This window comes from Diplotaxodon limnothrissa, linkage group LG9 (genome assembly GCF_057381915.1).
Source record: "Diplotaxodon limnothrissa isolate DT_005_m linkage group LG9, D_limnothrissa_male_GT1.1, whole genome shotgun sequence".
Classification (NCBI taxonomy): domain Eukaryota; kingdom Metazoa; phylum Chordata; class Actinopteri; order Cichliformes; family Cichlidae; genus Diplotaxodon; species Diplotaxodon limnothrissa.
The window spans coordinates 24,778,230-24,803,397 of NC_140604.1; the positions used below are offsets into that span (position 1 = coordinate 24,778,230).

A 25,168-nucleotide genomic window follows, 5' to 3' on the forward strand; every position below is an offset into this window, starting at 1 on the left:
CCTTTCTTTGTCTCAGGAGAGTTATTGCTGAGAAGAGATCTAAGCCCTTTAGTGGAACAACAGGCTTAATGATTGTGTCCTACAGCACATGAAGAGGGTTTTTCCTGTCCTCCAGCACTAAATCTACGGTGTATTTCAAATAAAGGAAATTTCCCGTTGGATGTGAAGCCATTATTTATACGTCAAATTAGAGCTGGGCGATAGAACGATAAGTATCGCGATATAACTTTTACTCGATAGCTTAATTTCTCTATCGCGATAGACCTCGCCGCTCTTGTCCTCTTAAAAAAAAAAAAAAAAAAGGTCAGCCAATCCAAATTAAGTAGCGCAGAGCCGAACCAATCACAGCCGCAGCGTCACGTCGCGTGACTTGTTACGTACAGCACAAGTGCCAAGCCGCACGTGTGTTTGTTTGGGAAGCAGCCAGCGGGTAATGGAGCCAGCGCATAATGGAGGAAATGAGTGTGCCGACTAGAAAAATCAACCGAGCGTGACCGAAGAGAAAACAGATGATGGTTCCAATGCCGGAGAGATTGTCGAACGGAAGAGCCATAGAAGTTCCGTAGTGTGAAGGTATTTCGGCTATTTCAAGTCTGACAAAAAACAGAGTAGCGTGCACTGTAAATTGTGCCGAAAGCAAGTCTGGAAATACAATAAACTGGTGCATGCGTCACACTGCGCCACGTTATTGTTTCGGTGAAATGAATTTCTACAATACTGTTACTGTTAATTCTACTCTCTGCAGTGTTTAAATGCTTACATATACACACAGTTACTGTCCCTCCACACATACGACTCGGTTCTGCTTCTATGCCCCAGCTTTGTTTACTTTTTCCCACCGAGGCTTCTAGACTTCTGATTGGCCAACATTTCTGCACGGTTAGGAATCTAGCGCCACCTGCTGCTTTGGCATGTTCATAGCAGCGTTTTCCTTCATTTCTGCCTTTATGTGTGGACGGGATTATTTTTTAAAACGGAAATCTCCGTTTTCAAAAATACTCGTGTACGTGTGGACGTAGCCTCAGTCTCTGACTGGAAGCGCTAATTCGTCATTCGGCTTTTGTCAGACTAAAGTAACTGTTAAAACTGTTTGAAAAGCTCAGCTATACAACAAGGAGAGATTGAGAATTTCCTTTTAGTTCTCAGTTTATTTGATATTGACAAAAGTTAGTCAGTTTTGTCTGTTCTTCTGTAAAACAAACTAAGATTTATTTTTAGAATTAATATTTTGTTTCTAAGTGGAATTGACAATTTAGTCTGTTTTGTTTGTTCTATTTTGAAACTTAAACGCTTTAGCGGCTGCCTTTTGTGTAGTTTGCAATATTTGCCTTTATCTGAAAAAGTCTCATGTTCCTTAAGTACATCTACCCTGTTGAACTTATTATGGGAAATAAATATTTAAATAAAAACAAGCTGCTGATTATTTCACATTTTACTTGTGAGCAACGGCACATTTAAATCTTACAAATATAGTTATTTGGCTTATATCGTGATAGATATAGTTATCGCCTGAAATGAAAAAAACATATCGTGATATGAAAAAATCTCATATCGCCCAGCTCTACGTCAAATGCATGTTCAGTTAGAGACGCTGCACTAGAAGGTCAATGACTAAACTTATCTCTTTGCACAAATGAGTGCGATAGAAGGTTTATTAAGAGGGAAAATGTAGGGGGAAATCACCAAGTATGAACCTTACCAGTTGCTCATTTTGGGTCAAAAAGTTGTTTTTTTTAATAAATCTTGGTCATACCATATGACTATAAAACAAAGGATTATTATGGTGTGAAACCAAATGATCGGTGGCTAACTTAAGCCTAACTTAAGTGCTTAGCCAAGGAGCTTGTAGTCTCACATTCAGACCCACTGCTTCATATTGCACACGATTTTAAGCAACTAAGATGGAGACTGAAACGTTTACATCGACACTATAAAAAAGGACGTCCAAAACAAGCAGATTTTATGCAGCACAACCATTTAAAAGTTTCATTTAAGCTGCAAAACCCAACAGCTTTCCCTTCATCCTACATAGGAATGCACTGATTGCGAAATTCTAGGCAAACACCGAAGCTTAAAAATAGAAATCTGGCCAACAGCCAACGTTGATATCGTCATCTTTGTTTATTCTACTTCAGTTATGCAATGGCTCACTTTGTTCCAGAAGAACCAATAGATTTTCATTGTATGAATGAATATCACTGTTCTAAAGTCATGCAGCCCTTTATCACACCATCTTGGAACATTCAACTTGGGGAAAACTGATGTAACGCAACAGGTAACAGATGATGTGCATGGTTAAAATGATCGGTTAACCACCGAAAGCTAGCATACCATTTTCAGCATGCAAGGTCAACATTATATCAATTTCCTGAAGTCAAATTTCTTAACACTGTCAGTTTCCAATGGTATAAAAGAGACATTACCAGCAAACGTCAGGCTTTATAAATCTGGAACCAATCAAGGTTTAGCATGTTTGCCGGGTCGAACGCTGGCTTGAAAGTTTAAACTTTCATTTCATCACTTCTGTTTGCGGCAATCTGAGAAGACGGTACAAATGTTGGGAGAAAGGCGTGTAACCAGAACCTAAAGAGGTGTATGAACTGGAGCTCAGTGTTTTATCTTCACTCAGTCCAGTGCTACCAATCAGATTCCAGCGTAAGATGATCTTCCTCATTGATAGTGATGGCTCTGTTAGCTAGGAGATAAGTAGATCTGCCCTCCATTATCATCAACCGCACAGCAGTGGCTAAAAATAGCCAAAAGAAAGAGTGGTTTCTCCTGCCATCCACAATGCATCCACTCCCTGGATCACCAGACCCCTACTCACCACCCGAGAGAAATCTGTACGATCTGTAAAGTAAGCTGTATTTTCCGTTACGAGGTGGCATGCTGTTACAAGCACATTGATTCATTGTGTTTCTCCACCCACAGGCAGTCATGCAGAGACAGCTCGTGGACTTAAACCCATTTCACGAGACAGAATGTCAAACAGCTGTGGTTCAGGAAGACTAAAGGAAGCGTTTCGGCTTTGCCAGCAAGCTGTTTATCCATGAAGAGCGTCTCGGTTCTGGGCATTTGATGCTCACAGAGGCTAAATAAGTGCGACAGTGAAGAATCCAAAAGCAAAGTGATAATTAAGTTCCAAGAGTCTCCCGAGTCATTTTTATTTAAAGTCTCTGCAACAAACTGCAAACTGGCCTCACTTCTGTTTATAGGGATAAACCATTACACATGGAAAAGAATGACACCTGCCTTGTGTAGCATTTTATATAACTGTGTACACACAAGCCTCAACATGTATGACTTAGTATGTAGACTTTCTGCTCTCTGGCCGCCTGTCCTTGCAGCTTCGGGCTCTGCTGCTGCTGACGGCATCGTCCTTACGGTCAAAAAAGCCGTGCAGACAAAGCTCAATCAGGACAACTTCCTCTTGGTTTCTGGAGCAGCGGGGGCCGGACCTTACTGCACTTTCACAGATAAAGTAAGCTGACCCAGACTAAGTCCTTCCACTTTGTCCATATATCTGCTTGTCGTAGGCTCACTTTACATTCGATCAGAGTCGTATTTTTGCCCCCCCCCCGCGCAACTACATCGTGACAGAACATGTCCTAACATGTTGCAACTGTGTCCGAGATGAATGAAAAGAGGCTTAAATTTATCTATGTAAACTAGCAGCACGTAATGGTAATGCTACTCTTAGCAATGTGTGGCAAAGGAAGCACTACACACCTGTATTTGTCCAGCGTCAATCTGTGTTCTTTAAACATGACGTGTTAACACGAGCTGTGCAACAACTGTTATCTTGAAGTCGATTTACAGATTTTTCATGGATGTCTGGGTTTGGCTGGGTAAAGACAGAAAATAGTCTCAAAACCACTAAAGCATTTTTAGTCAATCTTTCCACTGAGGCTGTATATTTTTCCTTAAGCATGATCTCTTTGTATATTTGAATATATGCTGCTTTGGTTTGGATCTGCTTCCGAGTTCCTGCTGTGGAAATATGTTACTGCCACTATCAGGCTTTGCCGTAGAGTTGGCGAAATCCATGTGGCTTTTATTTCACTTTGCAAATACAGTACATAGAAATCAGGCCAATGCCCTTTTTTAGTCACACCAGACGACACAGTCTTTGTTTCATTCAACCTCAGACTGATTCATCAAAGCCTGAAACGCTTTTATGAGTCTTTTACTTTTGAATGATGTCTTTCACCAATCTACTAGAAAGACCTGGCAGAGCATGGTGACTTGCACTTCACAGCACCAACATGACCAACAAGTTCACTTAAACTTCTTTAGAAAGAGTCAGTGTTGGTATTTAAACATTTTTATTATGAGCCTTAAATAAAAACTGCAGTGCTCCTGAAAACTTTCTCTCTGCTCTGCGCATCAAAGCCAGGATTTTGGCTTTCAAGTGAATCTGACAGACATGGACTCAGCTCAGATTTTATGGGGAGTCTATTAAAGAATGATGGAAATCAAAAGGACAAAACTACAGCCGAAGCTCAATTCCACATTTTTAAACTGCACCTTTCCATTAACTGAACTGAAAAAGGTTTTCTTTGTCTTCTCTTTTGGTCCATCAGTCTTCACACAGTATCCATGTCTTAGACTACAACCTTCGTCAAACTCTGACTTCATACATTCAAAGTTTAAATGTATATTATAAAAGCTGCCAAACCAAAGGTTGGTTTTTGTAGTCAAACCAGATTTTTGAGAAACACATCTGAAACTGATCTGTTTACATCTGGTGTTTATAGATTTAAACAGTGCTGCACAAAATACCCCTTATTTCTTTATATTTTGCTTTGAAGGCTTTCTTGTAATTTTTAAGTGGTCTTGAGCAACAGTTCTCCAGGCTTTCTGGAGGCCTTTTTAAAGTTTTTCTTTCGACATTGGTGCTTTTTCACAGATTTTCAGTCCAGTCCTTGTACTTGAAGATTTTTTTTTGTTTGTTACATCACTTAACGCTGACCTATGAATCACTCTGTATACATGCAGTATAACAGATAACTGAAAAACATTTTAAAATGGTATCTTCTGTTACTTTGTTACTACCAGCACACTGGAAAAACATAATTTGTTCCCCTTTCTTTAGCTGAATTCACAATAAAATGCCAAAGATAACACAGTGTGACAGGCGTAAAATAGTATTTTGGCACCAAGAAAATGATTCCAAATGAGTCATTTGCTGAAAACTTGGCATAATTCAGGATGTTGCGCAGTTTGTTCTTAAACATTTTTGACAAAACTGGACAACAAGAGGACAAAACAAGAAGCGGCAGAAGTAAAAACAATCTACAGCAGATGAACATGACCGGGAAGTCACGTCTTTAACAAATCCATCAAAGAACCTGACGCGTGACCTCAGAGATGCATCTGGACCTTGAGCAGATCCATCTACGGTTTGCTGAAGCCTCATCAGAAATGGCCTCAGTGGAAGACTGGCTGTCAAGAAACCATTCTTAAGGAAGGTAAACGGAGAGGAGAGGCTATGTTACACAAGAAATGGACTGAAAAATCAGTGGCAACAGGTCTGATGGAGTGATGAATCCAAATTTGAAAGCTCTGGTTCAAACTGTCAATATGTAGAGAGGGGGCCAGGACACAGGTACAACAGTGACTATTTACAGTACTTTTTTGCATGTTTGCGCATTTTAATAGATTGCTGCCCCGCCGCACTTTCATTGCAAAATATCAAGAAATTAGGGGTAGCTCAAGATTTTTGCACAGTACTGTACATACAGTATAAAAGAGTTGTATAGAAATAGGAACAAATAATGGAGTTATTGTCTATTAACTTTGCAGCACTGCACTTCACAAAATAGATTGCGATTCACTATGAAGACAGTTTGACTTTGCACTGTCTGCTCAGCTGTGACGCTACTCTGCAACATGTGCTGCAGGACTCACTGCAGAGTAGGGCTGTGCGATATGACCAAAATATCATATCCCGATAGAAGACATCTACTGTCCCGATAACGATATAAATCACAAAAATTTAACATTTTCTGTAAATTCTGTGAACCTCTGGCAGCTCGACTTGTGTGAAGTGTTTCCAGCTGGGCGTCGTGTACCTGGAGTCAAGTGTTTTAACCGATGCATGAAACGATACATTTTAGACATAAGTTGTAACGGCCGCCGTTTCTTTGTGAGTATTTATTACAAGGCGTGCTGCGGGGAAAAGCCTGTTCTAACGTTTGAGTCTAAGGTTTATTTTTTAGCACCTGACGGCTCTTTTTTGCTTTTCATCCATAAATAATCTACATACTCTTTCACGTGATTCAGTTTATTTTGAAAAGTCTCAACAGGATCTTGAGCTTTATTGTGAAAGGTTTATGTGGAAAATAAACAAGCGGACACGTGATGGTTTTACCGTCGTTGTTGCTACGCATAAAAACAGGCGCTTGTCCGTCCTTAGTGTGGTTATATTAAATATAAGAGAAAGAGATAACTTTAAGAAATGAATATAGCCACTACAGTGACCATCAAAACGATGAAAAAATGTTGCTGTAAACAGTTTATTTTGCGACACAACGAAACAAACGATAGCGTAAACTGATCCGATATGTATCGTTATATCGAACAGCCCTACTGTAGAGTATTACTGACACAGGATTCTGAGCAGCTCTGCTGGATAAACTATGTGATTGTCACGACAAGCATCAGTTTCTGCATTATGGTCTGCAAAGGGAAAAGTTGTCTTGTTAGAAACACCTAAGAAAATACCAATAAATCCCTGACAGGCCATTTTGCTCTCGATAGCACATGCATGAACACTCGGTGAAAACAACAGCAGCCATATTATCACAGCTGGTAATCAAGCAATATTAAAAAATATATTAAAAAAACAAGGATTCAAGAGAAACCAATCCTCCCATCTCTCTGTACTCTGTCATCTCTCTCACAGTAATCTTTGAAAGGCCAGCTTTTCCTCAGTGGGCATCTGGAAAGCAGTGAAGCTCCCGTGAATTTAGCATATGATAGCACGGGTTTATGGTCATCGTGGAGCGGACAGCGTGGGGTAAAGGAGGCCGTGATGCTGAACTAATGACCGGCAAAGCCTCCCGTGTGACACTAAGAGGTGACACCATGATGTTAAAAGGAGTGAACATAACTTTCTCATAAGTAAACTGCAGGGGGGGGTCTTAATATTAATAATAATACAATCTGCATGAGCAAACTCTGTTGCACATGACATACTCCCATGCAGTTCTCAAAGGTTTTTCAGATTAAATGGGACGCTGTGAAACTCTGCTTAACAGACTTTCTACCTGTTTTTTTCCTCCTCCCTGACCTTTGTCCTCATTAGTCCCATCAAAATGCAATTAATAACCCAGCACGTTTGTGTCTGGCACCATTCACTGTGGGATTCTGTCCTCTTATCAGCACAGTGGTTTGTTTTGCTAGAGGCACGCCAGCCATATCTGTGGGTGGTTTCCACTTGACAGTTTGACTCTCAGTTTAAGGCTATTCCTGAGCTCCAGGGCACGCCACAGCGATGATGAACTCATCCATCAGGGTGCCGCTCAGGCTCCTTCTCGTGAGTGCACTTCCAATTGATTTGATTTGATGAAGACGGTGGCCTCATTAGATCTAATTTAGCGCATCATCTCAGAGCTCTGCCATCTCTGGATGAAGCTCACCTGCATCCTCGTCGCTTTCTCACCGCCTCAGGAAGGCAGAAAAATCTCTTCGAAACCGAAAACAAAAGGACAGGAAACAAAAAAAAGTAACACACGAAGGACTTTTCAGGACAAGAACACTGAGGTTTCCTCTTTTCAAGAAAAACACCAGCTAAAGTAACCACAGTGAATCACAGAGGACTGGAAAACTGACAGCAGAGAGAGGGGAAGGACACGGGCTATGAATGACTCTACAATCACATATGATGGCACTGACTTTCCAGCAATCAGTCACATCTAAAGACATGCAATTTAGATGTCTTTAGATGCTGTGCTGTGCACTGGAAACGACCACTTAGCAAAAAGCAAACTTCCCCCCTCCCCACTATTTTCTTTTTGTTGCAACAGAAACAGTTTGTTGTGTCTTTAAAACTTTATCGTGTCTCTTTCCTTGTCCAAATCCAAATTCAGCATCATAACAGCCGCACTGAAATCACCTGAAGGCTCTCCAACTAACACTTTCCACTTGCAGGAAGGCCTACCTGTAAATGCACTGCACGTGATTTGTGTTACGAGCACTCACTTAAAAAGAACCCATAATAACATAATTAATATCTGCAAGTTTACTGTACTGTCGTGGAGTTTTATTTCCTATAAATGAGAAATAATAGTAACAAGCGGTGCTCCCAAATAAGGGGGAAAACCCCACAGTGGTTCTTACCTTGTTATCTGTGTGTGTCCATGATCCAGTTGCGGCTGCAGGATTTTTGAAAATGAACTGATTGTGGGCTGTAAGTTATCACAGACACGCGACAGGAAGAGCGGAAAAATCCTAACAGATGCGGAGAAAATCTTCCAAAAACAGTGAGCTGATATCCGGAAACTGCGCTCTGGACTAAGCGCAGAAATAACAACAAGAACAAGCTGCACTCAGGCGCAAAGATATTCTTCTTCTTTCAGAGGTGCATAAATCCAGAGTGGAGTGGACAGAGGGGAATAACCTGCAGTGGCCGATGTGTTTCAGAGTAAAGTTTTTCTTCTTCTTCTTCTTCGCCCTGCGCTTTGCTTGTCTCAACACACACTACGGAGAGGAGCGAGAGAGCCGAGTTTCACCCCGGAGCTGCGCCTCTGATGTCAGCAACAACGTGAGCTCCAGGAAGTGGTGACGCTGTCCGGTGGTGCGTTTTCACGGCAGCGGCTTCAAACCTCAGAGAGTACCGCCACACCGTGGACATCAGGGGCAAATACATATTTTCCTGTGCTCCTACGCTCTGTGTCGCAAAGTTCAGGTGGACGGAGGTGCTGTGCTATACTGCAAATACTACTATCGATCCAATGCCAAGTAAACACATTTACAGTGATGATAGCAATCTCAATACTTTTAACTTATAAAGGCAGCTGACCTTACATTAATGCTGGGAGATACTGCAAGTTTTTGGTATTGATCTGATACCAACCTAACGTATAAAAGCAGCTTGTGTAGGGGAGGGCAGTGTTTATGACTTGTGAGATTAATCATCATCGATTTGCAAATTGAGACATTTTTAATTACCACTAAAACACTGAATTTTACATAGTTTTTAAATTTTGCCTGTCTCTAAAGCACTGTGGGTCCTCTTCTGTTGCTGTGTGTTGTTGCGCTATAACTGTGACATAATTAAAGCTACATGCTGAACTTAGACGATAGAAACAAAGTATCAATCCTACTGAGTCAGATACCAATACCAGCCTTGGTATTGATTCATACATGTAGTGAGCAATATGGTGGACATAGCAGGTTATGAAGTTGGCATTAGGCATAATCAGATTGGACAAACTTCAAATATCCCAACCAAAGGAAGACGAGCTAAAATCCAAATGTCATTGTTTTTTGGGGGAAGTATTTATGCTTTTTTCCCTCCTGTTTGTTTCCTTTAATTAACTACAGTGTGTGATTTTAATTGTATCCGTATGTCGATACATAGCATGCGGTAGAAAGGACAAAAATCGTGACACAGCTGTTGATGGGTTGAGGATTGCCACTTTAAAGGTTATGCAAGATGAGCAAGCATGAGTCTGATTAGATATATGTCAAATTTTCATATCATGCTGCTCTGTCAGGACTCCACATCTGGTGTGCAGACAGGCCAGCAGTGTTTGTCTCATTGTATCCATACTAAGCTGTTAGAAGTCTTTTTTTCTATCCATCCAGACTTGGAAAACACTGATATTTGGGATGATATGAACTATTTCATATCCAGGTAAAAATCCCACTGAGAATAAAACGCTCATTTTCAAGATCAATCTGGCAAAGGTTTGGTTTTGTTTTTTTTGTTTTTTTGGTGGTGGTGGGGCAGTGATCAGTTCTCCACACATGCCTGCTTCATCAGTGCAGCTGAAGTGTTTCTAACTCCCCTCACTTGATCTCAGTGGGTTGACAGTGCCTGTTGACTGTCATCATAGCTCCATTTGAGCATTTTAAATTGTCAGATAAAGAGCACGAACACTTGCATCTGCAAACACTGTGATACTATTTTACCATTAGCATGAATAATAATCTGTATCTTTTCCCTGCATGTCAGCTAATAGGAGCACACACACATGGCAGCACATTGCTAACTGTATTATAAGTATTACACCTCACTAAATGATCAAATGCTCTACTTAACCACACATCACTGACTATGTTTGCCTCTCATTTGATTGCTGAGCATTTGCATTGTGCATTTCATTTGTATCTTGGGGGGAAAAAGGCTACCTGTGTACCAAAAATTATTTACAATGGGCATAAAAACAAAACCCGGAGGGAGACAATCAGAATGACGAATGCTTAACTGACCTTGGGCCCAGCATCAGATTAGTTCCAAACAGCAGTGTTTTATTGTGATCAGACATGCCCTTGCTCTCTGTAAGACTGCTTCAGTGCAATGAATATCAATTGGACATTTGCATCTCTCTATGGATTTGAGTGCTTGTAGATGCTAAACTGTGCTGCAGATGAACACGGGATGCAGCTGTTATGAACACTCACAGCCTGTGAGTGTGGGGGAGTTCACATGTTTTTTATTTGTTTTGGGGGTTTTTCTAGCATCACCTGAGAGAATTTTGGAGATCAGGAGGGTTCCCCAGAGACAAACCACATACTATACCATTATATACTTGAGTCATATACGCTTACATATAGGTCATAGTATATAACATAACCTTTGTCTATTGGCCATCTGCAGAAATATTAAAATCATACTAATATTCATGTGTCTCATGTGTAAAAAACCATGCAGAATGAATTTTAAACTGATTGCTGAGTATTGAACCTTTGCCTTTACGAGTGCTGGGAAAACCAGTTAGAATAGAGTATATGTTTAATGAACATGTTTACATACTGGCGCTTATCCTTCTAGCTTTTACATTTTGCTAAGTGGTCTCCTAGAAAAATGGAAAAAATGCACATGCAAACTGTGGCTGATATCGATTTGTTGGGAATCAATGAGGCCTCTCTGTCAGTAAGAGGAGCACCTCAGGGAACCCTTAAAATACTGGGAAAGTCTTTTTTTAAAGCAATGTTCAAAGCTTTTCTAGTGTCTTTGGCAGTTTTCTGCTCTGGCTACTGTCTCTTGGGCATTTTGCATGGTTTTTAGGTCCACTGGGACTAAAATGGAGGGTTAGCTGCTGCCTCAAATTTTCCAGACTGCATAAGACATCTAAAAAAAACACAGAAGAGATTTCTTCAGATTCTCTTAATCTTTTGATGATATTATGTTACTGTAGATGATGAGATTTTCAAAATTTTCACAATTTTAAGTTGAGCAACATTATTCTGAAATGTGTTCAGAATTTGTAGATGCAATTTGTTTAGTGGTTTTTCTTGAAAGGCTTTTGGGAAATGTTCTTTTTATACCCAGTCACGATACTGACCTGCTGTAAATGAACCGAATTAACTGTAAAATGTTTCTCCAGCTGTTTCTTTTTAGAATCACTTAATTCTTCAGCCTTTTGTCGGCACTGTCCAAGCTTTTTGGAGGTGTGTCGCTAACATCAGATTCAAAATGAGCCAATATTTTTCTTAAAATTGTGGATTGCTGCAGTTTTAAACATTTCATAACTGTTCTATGATCTGTTGTGATTAAAATATGGGTTCGAACATTTGCAAACTACTGAATTCTCCTTTTATTTAGATTTTGAAGTTTACTAACTTTTTTTAAAATTGGAGTTGTATGATACATGTGAATGTAGCTATTATATAGCTATTTCACAATGAAGTGGCCTCAAGGCTATGTGCCAACAGAAGCCACATTGCTGTTTTACTGGATAAATCACTAATTAATATTTAAACACAGGAAGTTGGAGTTTGCTACTGCGAGTCTTAACATGCTGCATCTTTCTGTCTGTATCTTTTCGTAATTAAATGTCTTTATGAAAACAGTCATGACTTAGTGTTCGCTGCAAGCACTTTAATGCCGCTGTACATAAAGAATAAAAGAAGAGCAGAAATGACCTTTTATATTTATTTATATTCTTACAGATCAAAATAAAGAGATTCAACACCTTTAGCTTATTTAGCTCGACCTGTACATTTCATCAAAGGATCCTGTTCCCCGGAGCTGCAGCGTGACAGACGTCTTTATGAGAGGAGACCGGATAACCAGGAGAGTGCTGAACTCTCTGTCGTCACTGAAACACACATAAACACACTTTGAACGCGTTACATAAAGCTAGCTGGGTATTTTTTACTGTTTACGATTTCAATAGTAAAAATTCTTTCGATGGTTTGCTGCATTACCCGGGAGTGAAGCTGATCTGAAGACACTGGCTGCTGCTGGTGACGCGGTGCTCCTTGGACCCGAGCAGTCCAAAGTCAGGTGTTACTCCGAACACATGGGAGTCCCCTTCAACTGACTCTGCACAGGGTGAATGACACGAGTAGGGCTGACATGCTATGCAAAGCAATTTGGGCTTCACATAGAAAGATAGATTTCTAGGCAACATAGAGGTTACTGATTGATTTGTGATTACTTGTAATAGATTTCCAGAACATGTGGGCTCCACAGCTGTACAGATTTACTTCTCTGGTTTGCGTCTGGCCCACATAGCAGAGCCCAAAGTCGACGCTGACAGCAGATAAACGCAGTGTTGGAAGATCCAGATGAGCGCAGAGTGGCACCGTCTGCACAGAGCAAATAGACTATGTGAGGTCATATAGCAGCTCCCAACCGAGCTGTTATACACGCATTGAACAGATGTCCCTAACCTGCAGGGTGTTGTTGCTGTAGTGAATCAGGAGATTCTGCTCGAACCTCAGCTTCATCTGCCCGTTTGCACCGTGGATCAGCTTCACCCCAGGAGGGATTTCCTCATCTGTCTGTTCCACATGGTCCAGAAGAGGCAGGGAACAGTGGAAGGCCACTTTCACCTAGTATTTAAACAAAAGAGGGCAACACTTACAAATAATTGTGTAAATCAAATTCTAATGATGCTGCTGCATCCATGACTCATCTCACCCGCATGCTGTGTTGTGGCTTAAGCACTAAAGACTGATTGTCCCCAGACGGAGGATTCCTGGAGGTGCTGGTCGGGCCTCTGGGTTTTGGTTTGACCACTGAAAACGGAGGCTGAGTCCCCAGGCTGAAGTGCAGGGGCATCTCTGAAGTGTTTTTCAGCTGGAAGCTTTGTGTGATGTCAAATTCACGCACTACTATCTGCAAAAAAAAAAGAAAAATAGACTGTTCAAAATTAACTTGGGACAAACATCTCATGTGTGCACTTGCATGTCAGAGCACTGGTGATTAGTGTTGTACACTTCTCAGACCTACCTCGTTGTTTGAGTTTGCCATCAGTAAATCACCGGCCGAAGCACAAAACTCCAGCACCCCATCGTCCTCCTCCGCCTGCACTAAAAGCCTGCAGCGACAGGAAGTCAAGAGGAAGATATGCAACTTAATCAGACCACCTCTGAGCTGCTTTTACCTAACCTCAGCTTATTTTAATTTAAGAAACATAAATCAAGCAGGATGCATTACGTGTCCGGGTGGGGATAAATAGCAGGAATATAATTGCTTACGCTGCAGTCTGAACGGCTGCTAGTAGATCCACTCTGACGGGCTCTAAATCCAAACCCTGAGCCCTCCCAACTTTACCGGGAACACAAGCAGCCAGCTGAATTACACACAACAATAAAGTATAAGGATTTAGGCTGGATCACAGTTATCTACTGTTTGCATTTCCCAGGATTTAACATCGAATCACAACAGCTTACCTCGGAGTCTAGGTTCATAAAACCCAGAGCCAAGCCGACACATCTGGACTTACGAGCAGCCCCAGAAAGGGTCAAAGGAGTAAAAGACACATGGATGGCTCTGCTGCTCTTTGCTGGAATCACCTTGAGATTTACAAAGAAAAGCATCATTACTCAGATGAAATAACAGACAACAAGCACGTGGCTAAAATCCTCCGACCGTACTATTTGTTGCGGTGTGATGCAGAAGGGGTAATCTGAGAGGTTGCCCATGTGAGGCCTGATGTGGACAGATATGAGTTTTTTCTTTCCAAGAGAGGGATAAAGACAAGTCTCCTCTTCTTCCCCACGCTCATCTTCAGACATATATTCTTCCTCTTCCACATCCTGAAATCAATACAGGAAAGCTAGGTCGAGCCATTCAAAGAAGAAAATGTGCGTTTATGAGGTTTTCCCACAGGATGTGTGGTAAAATCTTTAAGCATCTGCATCATGGTGTTCAATATATACTCACAGTCAAGCTTTGGAGAGAAGCACTTGTTTCCTCAGAAACTGTGGTGCGTGTTTTTTCCCATGCTGTTTCATTGAAGCTAGAAAGCCTCAGCGCGCTGCTCAGCACCTCGTTGCCATCAGCATCTTTAAGGGGGAAAGCGTCTCCAAACACCACCACAAAGTCCAGCAGTTTACCGTCGTTCTGATCTACGTTGTAAGTCTCCCAGTCCAAACGAATATCTGTCACCGAGCCGACATTTACATTATATCATTTAGAACTTATTTCTTCAAGCTGTATTTATGTCCTACGGGCAAGTGCAATTCAAAGTGCTTTCCAGTTGACTGATGAGCAGATAATAGGATTTCACAATGGCAAGGACAGCACTCTCAAAAGCACCGAAAGCCACTCGAAAACACCTAAAAGCGCCAAAACAGCAGCTACCAGTAAAGCCGAAGCTCTGTTTATATACATATATTATATATATATATTGATCTATTAAGCTCTATTATAAATCCCATTTGATATTTTTTATTCCAGTAATAAGCTGGAATGCAGTTAGTCCCTCAGACAGGAAACGACAGGGTCATTAAGTCCTTTTCCAGCACACAGTGTTTACTGAGAACACTTACCAAACATGGTGGGATTGTTGATGCGAAGAGAACGAGAAACGGTGTCACCACCCGATACATGAGTGCCAAACCTAATGATGAGGAGAGGTATTTCTCATTAAATGAGATAGCCGCTCATTAAAAATACACAAATATAGGTATAAATAGCTGGGGAAAAGGACTGTGGAACAGACTGTATGATTGGTCCCTGGTTCTGATCCTGTGCTCGTGGGCCCGTCATCTGGAAGTAGAGGGGGCAGCCTTTCACTGTCATATGGATGGGAATAAGCACAGGCTTGAGATCCCCCACCTGGATCAAAAATAAAGTACTGAATTAAAATAAAGAAAGAGGCCATTTAGATTCACCATAGAACTCAAGACACACTGCACAATCACTCCCTGCTTTATCCACAGTTTACAAAATGAACATCAGTGTGTACTAAATGACACCATAAACTCATCAGGAACATGTTTTCTGAGATCGTAGAGCAGAAAACAGGTGTCGCCACCTGCTGGCCATTAAAAGAAATGCAGATTTAAGGTAGTTCTACAATGGCTTTACCTTTTAAGACTTAGTAGCTACATCCATGTTTTATATCCAGTTTATTACATCAGTTACATCACATTTATTAGCTTAAACTGTGGCAACATACTTTGCATATGAGGTGGTCTGTGTACTCCCCCCACATGTCAGTGTAGGCAGTCACGTCCACAGCCCGACTCTCAAACGCTCCGAGTGTCCCCGTGTGTGGCGTGACAAAAAAAGCGGCGCCTTTTCCATGAGCCAGCAGGCTACTCACAAACTCTGGCAACGAGCAAACAAACAGAGTCAGTTCCTTGTTTCTTTATATCAAAAGCACAATCTGAAGATGATGCATACCCTCGTGTGCTTTTTCCTCTGCTTTCTTAGCTTGAAGAGAGTGGAGCGGATTCGTGACGTATGCAAATCTGCGATTAAGATGCAGCCAGTGTCAGATTTTCTGTCAAAGCAGAGTTATACTTTGATCAATAATTCAGCTCCCTTCACCTTTTCTCTGGCTGCTTATTTGGCTTCAAGGCATGGCAGGTGAAATATTCTGCCTCTACGGTAAAAGGAGCCGGGATAGCAGTTTGATTGGTTATCAGTAACTGCTTGCTAACAGCACTCTTCAAAATGACACCATCTCCAAACTCAAGTACTGGTGTTGAAGGACTCTGACCATTTGGACTAGAACGAGAAAAAACAGTTTTTTCAGTATCTGAAACGGAGTTATTTGATGCAGTGGATTTTTAGATGCAAGACTTTAAGGCAAGTTCACTACCAGACACCGGGCACACTGTAAGACACACTGAGTTTCTTGGGTTTGGCCACAATTCCAACAACAAGAGGGGAGTTCATTCCCTGGACTTCACAGACAGCAGCAACCTCGGTCAGCTCGAGCTAGAAGAAAAAAGGTGAGACTTTTTTCTTTCAAACTTTAGGTGTGTTCAAAAAAATGCTGCAAACTAGCACTTACGTCTGTGTGAGCAGTAAAAGTCACTGTGATCTCCATGCTGACTTTAGGTCCCAGAGTACCAGAGGAGGGGTCAAAGGTGGCTGAACACAGTGAAGCTTGTTTGCCCTGCAGCTCGGCCTGTTCAAAGCAACAATAACTATTAAAAGACAAGCTTGATATAGCCCACATGTCCATGGAGAAAGATCTATTTCCCATTAATAATATGTACTGAAACAACCTTTTCCTGCATACGCTAGTGCAACTTAATACAGTGAATGTTGTGTTGCATACCAGCCAACTGAACTGTGATGGCAGCAGGGTCTGATTGAAAAGAGTTACGGTGCCTGTGGCAGAAGCTCCAACATAAAGTTCAGGGAAGGACAGTGTGCAGTTCAGAAGACAGACGTGGGACGACTGCACGTCTGCTCGCACTGACAGGTGACTGTAGGGAACACACAGGTAGTGCTGTTACTTACTCACATCTTATTAATATGGTTAATATGGTTTTTGTGGATTGTATTCTAGACTAAAAGGAGGAATCACATTGTTTTATGTGACTGTGCTTCCTTACCATCCTGTCCCATTTTCCACAGTCAGTTCCAGCTCAGTTTCAAACAGCTGGCAGGAATGTGGCTTAAAGAGCACGTCCACATTGCAAGAGGCCAAGGGAGGCAAGAGACCCCTGCTGGGTTCAACTGAGATCTAAGCAGCAACACAGATTGTTTATATGGAGTCACTTCATGAACAGAATGAACAGTCAGCCTAGCTTTCATTTTATCGTGTTTCCTATGTACCTGTGAGTCTTGATGCTTTCTCTCCAGGATCCAAGAGGCTTCCAGCTGGGTGGTATTGGTAAGGAGCAGGGTAGTCTGAGTCTGTTCTCTGGGTCTTATGGGTCCAAAGTCAATGCTGGGCACATTGAGAGTCACTGTGGGGCCCTGTTTAACACCACCAAATGATAGTAATGTCACAAAAATAGACGCTACAGTAATGCATTTATGCTGTGTGGTTCAATCTTACTTTGAAGGAGACTTCTACAGCCAGAGTGACCGGCTCATGGTGGTGCTGTATGTGGCAAACCAAACTAGTCACAATATTCTCTGCTTTCCCTCCCGTCACAGTAAGACTGAAGTCAAAACATTCATTCTCCTCTGGATACGGCCCAGTAAAGAATTGTCAAGCCAAAAAACAAAAAAGATATAAACATTTAAAAATTATACTTTTTTGCACCATTAAGCAGATCAACTCTGTAATGCACCTATTCTGCCAGACGATGGCTCCACTTCTATTACATGACAGCTGCTGTTAATTCTCTCCCATTGAAAACAGATGAAGGTTTTGCTGTGGTTCCACATCTGGTGCACGTACAACACAGAAACAATAAATTCATTAATAATAGCGATGTGGGAGCAGAATGAAGTGATTTAACTCCACTATTAGAAACTAACCTTGAACTGCCTTGAAGTGGGTGTGCAAATAAAAATCTCTCCGGGGATCACAATGGCGTAAGGCTCCAGCAAGATCTGATAAGGCTCCGTTGACCCCTTGACCTCTATCTCCATGATGATGACGCTTGTTACCTTGGAGCCAGGCTGCACGGGCTGAAGGACGCTATATCTCCCCAAATTATACAATTTGTTAGATACAAAAAAATAAAAAATGAACAAGGCAGGCATTGTTTAGTAAGCATCATGTGTGAGAGCTTGTGATTTTATTTTGTTATATTAACATTTATCAACCTGCTGTCGGAAGGCTCTGGTGGCAGCTGGGGGATGTCTCTCAGGACTAAGTGGCAGACACTGTGATAATCCTTTAACTTGAGAAAACACATTCTTCATTCAAGAAATGCAACATTGTTTACCACAATGATACAATGATTGCTGGATTTATTTGTTTTTTTCAGCTATTTATCCCGAGTCCTCTTTACCTCTTTAGGACAAAAGATGAGCAGATACTCTTGGTCCTGGCAGGGAGCCAGGATGCCTGTTGAGGGGCTGACATGGAAAACCTCGTCTGTGGCCAAGTGGAACTGGATATGTGAGGCATCAGGGCTTTCCCGTGGAAGCAGAGGATGCAAGTTGGGCTTCATGATCTGCCAGTGAAAAGGAAGCTCCAAGTGGCTTTATTCCGAGATGAAGAAAGGAGAAAGAAACAGACATAAAATGTGTTATTTACTGATCTCTGAAAGGAATTTTGCTGTTGCAAAAAACAACAACACAGAGTCAGAAACAGAGTTTATTAGCATTTCATTATTCCATCCGGGAAACTTCAGCAATGTTAATACAGCTAGTACGGGTGCTTGAACCCTATCTTATGTTACCCTGTGGCCAAAAATTTGAAAAGGAAGAGATTTGCTTATAAAACACATGAGGCGTGCGACTCTTACACATTGTTTCTGATGACAAGCTTCTTCTGTTGCACAGAGTGAGGGTTGCATGGGCTGAAACGGATAAAGTGCTCTGCAGTAAGGTCATGCACCTCTCCAACCACAGGAGGCTCCTCCCCCCCAGACACAGACACCAGCTCCAGTGCGATCAGCTGGCCCTCACCTGAGAAGCAAACGCACATTACACACAATGCATAATTTATTGCGGAGCATAGCTCTTAGCAATGCCTCTTGTTGGGATTTACCTTCAATGGAAATGTCTTTCACCTGGCAGTTGTCACACACAACAGTGAAAACCTGGCAGCTCTTCTCAGCGGTGGTTGGAAAGAAAACCACCTGTAAATCCACATTAACACTTTTTTTTTTACATGCTCAGTTTCCATAGATACAGTCAGCTGATTAGAAGTCAGAGGTGGGGGAACTGAAAGGAAAAAACAAAGAAGAATTGAATTAACATATTACTCTACCTGATTTTAAATCCAGACTCACCTCAACAACAGTGGCCTCTCTTGGCTCCAGTACAAAAAGGGAGGGACTGACAGCAAAGGGTGGCTGCTCAGAAAAGTATGTTCTGGCCAAAGACTATATAAAGAAAATTGGAGCTAATGAGAATGAGACTGAGCTGTTTGGTTGCAGAAAAACTGAATTAAAACATTGATATATTTATATGTGTCAGTTTTTTTACCCTAAAATTTGAAGCTGGCCACTCGTCCTTGGGAATAATGCAAAAGGTCCCAGTGCTGAGGCCCACATTTTGGCACAGAAACTCAACAAACTTGACTCCTCCAATGAGACAGTAACCACAGTCCAGGACTCTTGGTACTGAAGAATAAGAGGGAAGCATATCAGCAGTACATCGGCAAATGAAGTAACTAATGTGAATAACAACAAAATTGGTGGGGCAGATTGCAGTGAAAACATACAGGTGAGAATAGGAGGAGGTCTCCATGCCTCAATCGGTACCACAAATGGGCCCTCCGCCTGGGTCTCCACCACTATAAAGTCCTTGTAGTCTCCCAAGGAGTCTGGAGCAAAACGCAGCGTGTACTTACAGCTCATCCCCGGGGCAACAACGCCCCCTTCACCTGGGAATCTCCCTGCCAAAACGTATCACAATGACAACAATCTGAATTTTGTGTGGTACTGCTTAACTTCAGATAGCTTAGTGTAAGTTAAAACGTGAGGTTAATATTGGCATACAGAGGAGCTGCTGTCTCCACAGGAATGCTAAAACTGTATTCCAAAATGAAAACTTTTTTTTGTGGTTAAAGCTCTGTGGCATTCCTGTTTAATGCAGTCACTTACACTTTGACACACTTGCTTATTTCCTCACCACATCAACAACAAGAAAATATGCACCATCCAATCAGAACCAAAAGGAGCTCACCCAAGCCAATAGAGAAGTAAGGAGTGGTAGGAGGGATCACTCGGATGTGGCGGCTTGAAGAAGTCACGTTTTTAAGCTCCAGTGTAGTCTGAGACAGGAAAGGGCAGGGCAAGGGCTTGTTACAGTGCACCAATTCACAGAAAAAGGAGGATTCCGTTTTTGTCTGGTTATAAAAGCTCTGAAACACACCTCATAGATGTTTCCCACACTATAGTCGGTGAAAACCACCACTGAAGGTTTTGCTAGGAAGACTGGAATCGGCTCCTCGGCGGGGCTTTCAAAGTAAGAGTACAAACACAACCGCACCTGAGCATTGTGTGTATTCACAATAAAGACAGGCTCACGGGAAGTGAAAGATAGGAAACAATCAGTTGTGGCTTTCAGTCACACTACAATACACAACACACATAATAGTCAGCTTGTCTTTTTTTTTAGAGACGCTTGGCTGTACCAGCAGAGTTTATCTATGTACAGTACATATTGATTCTGTGTGTGTCTAGTAGAGTGTGGGGACGTGCATTTGATGTAAACAGCCTGACTGCATTATGTGAGACTACATCATGTTCAGAGTATCAACTTACACATCTCTGCTATGGCACAAAGGGGGTACAGCTGTTTTCCACTGAGGTAAATGATACTCGTGTTTGCTGTGGATATTGAAGGGGATTGTCTTGCCTGAGCTTCCTGCATTTCCCATGCAAAAATGTCCTATCAGCAATGTGCCTTAACTGTACATGCTTCCTTATCACAAAATGATAAGGATGTTCCTTGAAATTATTAAAAAGCCTTTTATTCTCTTTAATTACCTTTTCTTTTTAGCGCCTTTGCTCTCAGGCTCTGCCTTCCCTTTGGTTCTGGGCCTGATGAGGGACGTGCCGCCCTGCTGTGAATTTAGGGGAAGGAAGCGCGGATTGCGAAGGAAGCTCTGTCGATCTTTCAGCTTCAGAAGTTTCTCCCAGCCATCCGCTCGATCCTTCACACTTGGCTCACCCTTCCATTTTGGCTTAGTCTTGGTCTGGTTTGGCTTGGAAGATGATTTTGATGGAATTACATTTTGAATTTGAATGCACGTTGTTCCCAGGTTGTCTTTTTTTGCTATTGTTTAACAACCTTTTTATCCAATCATTATTATTTTTGATTGTATTTGGAGAAGAAACACAAAAATTGAATTAAAATACCTACTCGACCTTTGCCCAGGAAAAAGGGATCAGCAGCGATATATAAAGATCTTATCAATCTCCTCACCTCCCTTTGAGTTTCCTTCCTCCTTGGGGTGTCTGAGCAGGACTCAAAGGTCACACTGTGGTCTAACTGGATGTCTACAAAGCCCGTTTTTTCTGGGCGGCGAATGACTGTGTAACCATCATCCTGAGGCTTTCGGGACACATGCATGGTGAAGGCAATGGTCGGTTTGGCAGGATTCCACTTTTCTGACAAGAAAAGAAAGTTTGTAGCACCGAATCACTGGCAACTAATAAATTTAAGATAAATGTTAAAGAGGGTCAGATACCTGCTGCTGGTGCTCGTACATGTGGTTTTTGTGTAGCCAAGTAATCCTTTGGGGAAATCAGATTATTCATTTCAAGAAGATCTTCATCCACACACCAGGAAAAGGCTGATTTGACTGAAAATAGGTATAAAAATCGAATCAAATGAGGCATTCTGAAAACAAATAAACACATGTAGATGGTGGGATTAAGCAAGCATGATGAGCTCTTTGGTACATGAGTGCAGAGATACATACAATCTCAGTGCATCAGTACCCTCATCATCTTTTTGTGTTCTTATTCTCACCTTCATTACTACTCTCTCACTTCTCTGATTTATTCTTAGTGCCGATTGGTTGCAGAAGGCTCACCACACACATATAAACCTAGACAACGCAGTGGTGGTCAGCAACTAGTGTCTTGGTCCCTCATTCCTCATCCCTCAACTCCATGAGCACTGACTTTATCTTTCTGTTATCAGCTTTGTTTACTAAGTATAGTTGAGTTTGGAGTTACCAGCAGACCTGTTTTCTGTTGCGTTTCTATTACTCTAGTTTACAAAAACTACTAGGAGAGAAGCCTGAATCCAATAGCCCGCTGTGTGGTTGGTTCACAGACTTCTTCTTCTTTTGTTTTAGCCGGAGCTCCCACCTCTTGTTTGTAATTTCATGATTGAAATCTTGTTGAATGCCACCAGCATCATGACATCTTATATGTTAGGTTCCTTTGAGCCATACATTTAGGGACAGAAACACTAGTATATTACAGCAATATAACACAGTTATATTTTTAAAAGTTTTTAAAGTTTTTAAAAGTATCTCACCTGTAAGCAGTTCCTGATGATCACAGACATCTCCTGCTGTCGCCTTCATTCTCTCATAGGCCTGGTTTTCTTTGGCTGCAGCACATGCACTGGCCTGAATCATGTGATTGTCCAGCATGTCAACCTGCTTAATACGCTGTTCATACTCCGAATGAACCTGTGTGGCAATAGGGGAAAAATAACACTGTATTATTCTTCAGCTGACTTTTGACAGTGATTTTTTTTACAAGTTGTAGATGAGTGTATATGATTACCTGTTGGAGTTCTTCAACGTATCTGTCATGATAGCTGCCTCGTACACGTTTTGTTTGAACTAGGTTGGACACAGTGTCTTTTCTAATTATGTCGTTTGTGTAAAGATGCTTAAAGATGCTTGCTAGTACATGAGAAATATTCTGGGATACAACGAAAGAGAAGTTAGCTTTTTCATTAGTATTATTATCATTAGTTTTGATGTTCCCTAGACATTTAAAGGTGTCAGGTGGATCTTACCTGGGATTTTCCACACGCGGGTCTGTGAGTGTTCACAGAAGGGTCAGCCCGCAGCTTTCCTCTGGTCTCCGGCTCCTCTTCCATAGCTGACACGTCTACTGTAGCTAAATGGATCATGCCAAATGTTACAGAGGTGTTAGTAAGAAAGAGATATATTCGTAGCTTAGATTAAGTAATTTATAAACTGGTGCGACGACTTCATAATTTGTCAGCCATGTTTTCTTACATGGGGTTGCTATAGCAACAACCAAACTTCCTTCTAGACAGGAAATTACGTTTTAGCATTTTTATATGTAAATTTAAATTATATATTATTGGTAGTAGTAGTACTAATTCGTGTTAATATTAGGACGACAGTTTAGTTTAGTTTTATTGAAATCGGTTCAAATCACTTCTAAGTATCTTCTTCTTCTCTGCTCCCTTTAGACTGCGGTCAAGTGAGCAGCACTAACATGTGAAGTAACGGTCAAGCCAGCCGTACCTCTTACGCGTATTACGGTATGGGTGCTGACTGGCTTAAAAACACCTGAGTCTTCTGTATCCTGCCATTTATCACTATTTTGCTACTCGATCCACTTCCAGTTTTGAAATATTTGCAATACGCCCAACCAATGCAGTGTCGTCAGTGCAGGGGCGGATCTAGAGAAATTTTCTTGTGGTGCCATGGAAATCAAATGAGGTGGAAAAATCAAAGCGTTTTTTAAGCACATAATGTAATCTATAACTTAATTATTTTCTGTATCCCACATAATTAAACATCTCAGTTACAAAAAATAATAAATAAATATGTATCCCAATAAGTATAAAATCCAGAAAGCTACACAACATGGGGCGATTCATTTACAAACACAAGTCTAACTTGGGTTTCACACTGTTTTCTGTTAGAAAAATTCAAATTGTTGCTTACATTTACACAAAATGTCAGAAATCTGCACTGTCATGAACAAATGTTTTTCATCATTTGCTGGGCTGAGGTCTTTTGCACCTGCAAATTGTCTTATTTCATTAATAACCTCACTGGCACACAACAAAACAGCAAATACATTACACACTGACTATGTCTGTGAAGGTTCTCAGTCATCCAGTCTTCAAGCAACTTAAAGAAGCTCCTTAGACTACACACTGACTACATAAGACAACACAATGTACTAACTACACACTCCCAACACAACTCCACAGCTATCTATCATTTCAAAACTCTCTCACTCGTTAGCTCTTGTTGCCCAAACTCCCCAAACTTTCCCCTCTTCCTCAACAACCAAATCCCGCATGTTGCCATTTTTTTAACAGGTCGACATGGTACATTTTTCCACCAATAGGAAAGAGGTGGCTTTTTTTCTTTCTTTACTTTTTTTTAACCGCTTATAAAAAAAAAATTAATCATTGCTCTGGATTTAGTGGCTTGTCATTAAAATTTTAAAACTGATGTACTTTGAAGTAAGAACTTTCAACACGAGATAAAATAGAGACTCAGGGTGGCTGCAGCTTGTTGCTATGTCAGCTTCACATGTCGGTCATGTGATTTGGAGTTGCAGCACACAGAGGGTTAATAACACTCACTCACAACACTCATAACACCATTTGTTAATGGTGGAAGGGGGGTACAATTATGCAATATATTCAATTTTAGAATGTATATTCAGCTGTAATTGTTGCTGGGCTCAAAGTGTTAATGTTATCTTATTTTAATAAAGAACACTGTCATATGCAAAGCTAAAGTGGCATTAGGAGTATTAAGAGATCATTTTAGGGCAGCACATGCCACCCCATGCCACCTCTCTAGATCCGCCCCTGCATCAGTGTTGATCCTCTTCAGTTTGCTTACCAGTGGGAGTGGAGCATGCCACAAAAGGTGACAACTCATCACAGTTGCTTCATTCCACACTTGTAAAGCAGCAGAGCTCCTTCTGCCTCTAACTGATTCACCCTTTCAGCCACGAACAACACTTCAGGATAGTAAACTCTGTCCAATGTAATTGGGATAGAGTTTACTATTAAATTTCTCTGAAAGCATCCAATTCATTGGGCTGTGAGCTGGAAGGGTAGGAGTGAGGGTAAACTACAGTAAGAATCCAGTGAAATATTTGTGCCACCCTTTGCAGTTTTAGTTTAAAGCCGGGACCGGGATTGCTCAGTAGATAGCATGGTCGCCCCACGATCTGAAGGACGGGGATTCGGTTCCAC

The 25,168-nt window shown here is 41.4% G+C and overlaps 2 protein-coding genes across 2 annotated transcripts in view; both read right to left on the reverse strand.

Annotated features, from left to right (window-relative positions):
- map3k22 (mitogen-activated protein kinase kinase kinase 22) overlaps nucleotides 1-8,715 on the reverse strand; it is a 43,965-nt gene extending 35,250 nt beyond the window's left edge. The window contains exon 1 of the mRNA XM_085362903.1: nucleotides 8,344-8,715. The gene's annotated coding sequence lies outside the window, so the exon portion shown is untranslated. The remainder of the gene's footprint in view (nucleotides 1-8,343) is intronic.
- A 3,442-nt stretch (nucleotides 8,716-12,157) lies between these two features.
- Nucleotides 12,158-23,101, reverse strand: dlec1 (DLEC1 cilia and flagella associated protein). The gene is made up of 38 exons (XM_085362325.1): nucleotides 22,985-23,101; nucleotides 22,747-22,887; nucleotides 22,493-22,649; nucleotides 21,693-21,806; nucleotides 21,428-21,612; nucleotides 20,989-21,206; nucleotides 20,372-20,456; nucleotides 20,183-20,270; nucleotides 19,719-19,892; nucleotides 19,481-19,617; nucleotides 19,285-19,377; nucleotides 19,041-19,131; nucleotides 18,796-18,958; nucleotides 18,337-18,529; nucleotides 18,149-18,225; nucleotides 17,858-18,020; nucleotides 17,668-17,764; nucleotides 17,430-17,560; nucleotides 17,204-17,347; nucleotides 16,981-17,111; nucleotides 16,701-16,851; nucleotides 16,431-16,547; nucleotides 16,236-16,354; nucleotides 15,962-16,141; nucleotides 15,815-15,882; nucleotides 15,588-15,739; nucleotides 15,129-15,244; nucleotides 14,956-15,026; nucleotides 14,348-14,565; nucleotides 14,059-14,220; nucleotides 13,855-13,977; nucleotides 13,660-13,754; nucleotides 13,412-13,499; nucleotides 13,100-13,297; nucleotides 12,850-13,011; nucleotides 12,615-12,765; nucleotides 12,382-12,499; nucleotides 12,158-12,272 (listed from the first exon to the last, which is right to left on the reverse strand). The coding sequence occupies exons 1-38, from the start codon at nucleotides 23,099-23,101 to the stop codon at nucleotides 12,158-12,160; spliced, it is 5,103 nt and encodes a 1,700-aa protein (XP_085218451.1).
- Nucleotides 23,102-25,168: the final 2,067 nt, after the last annotated feature.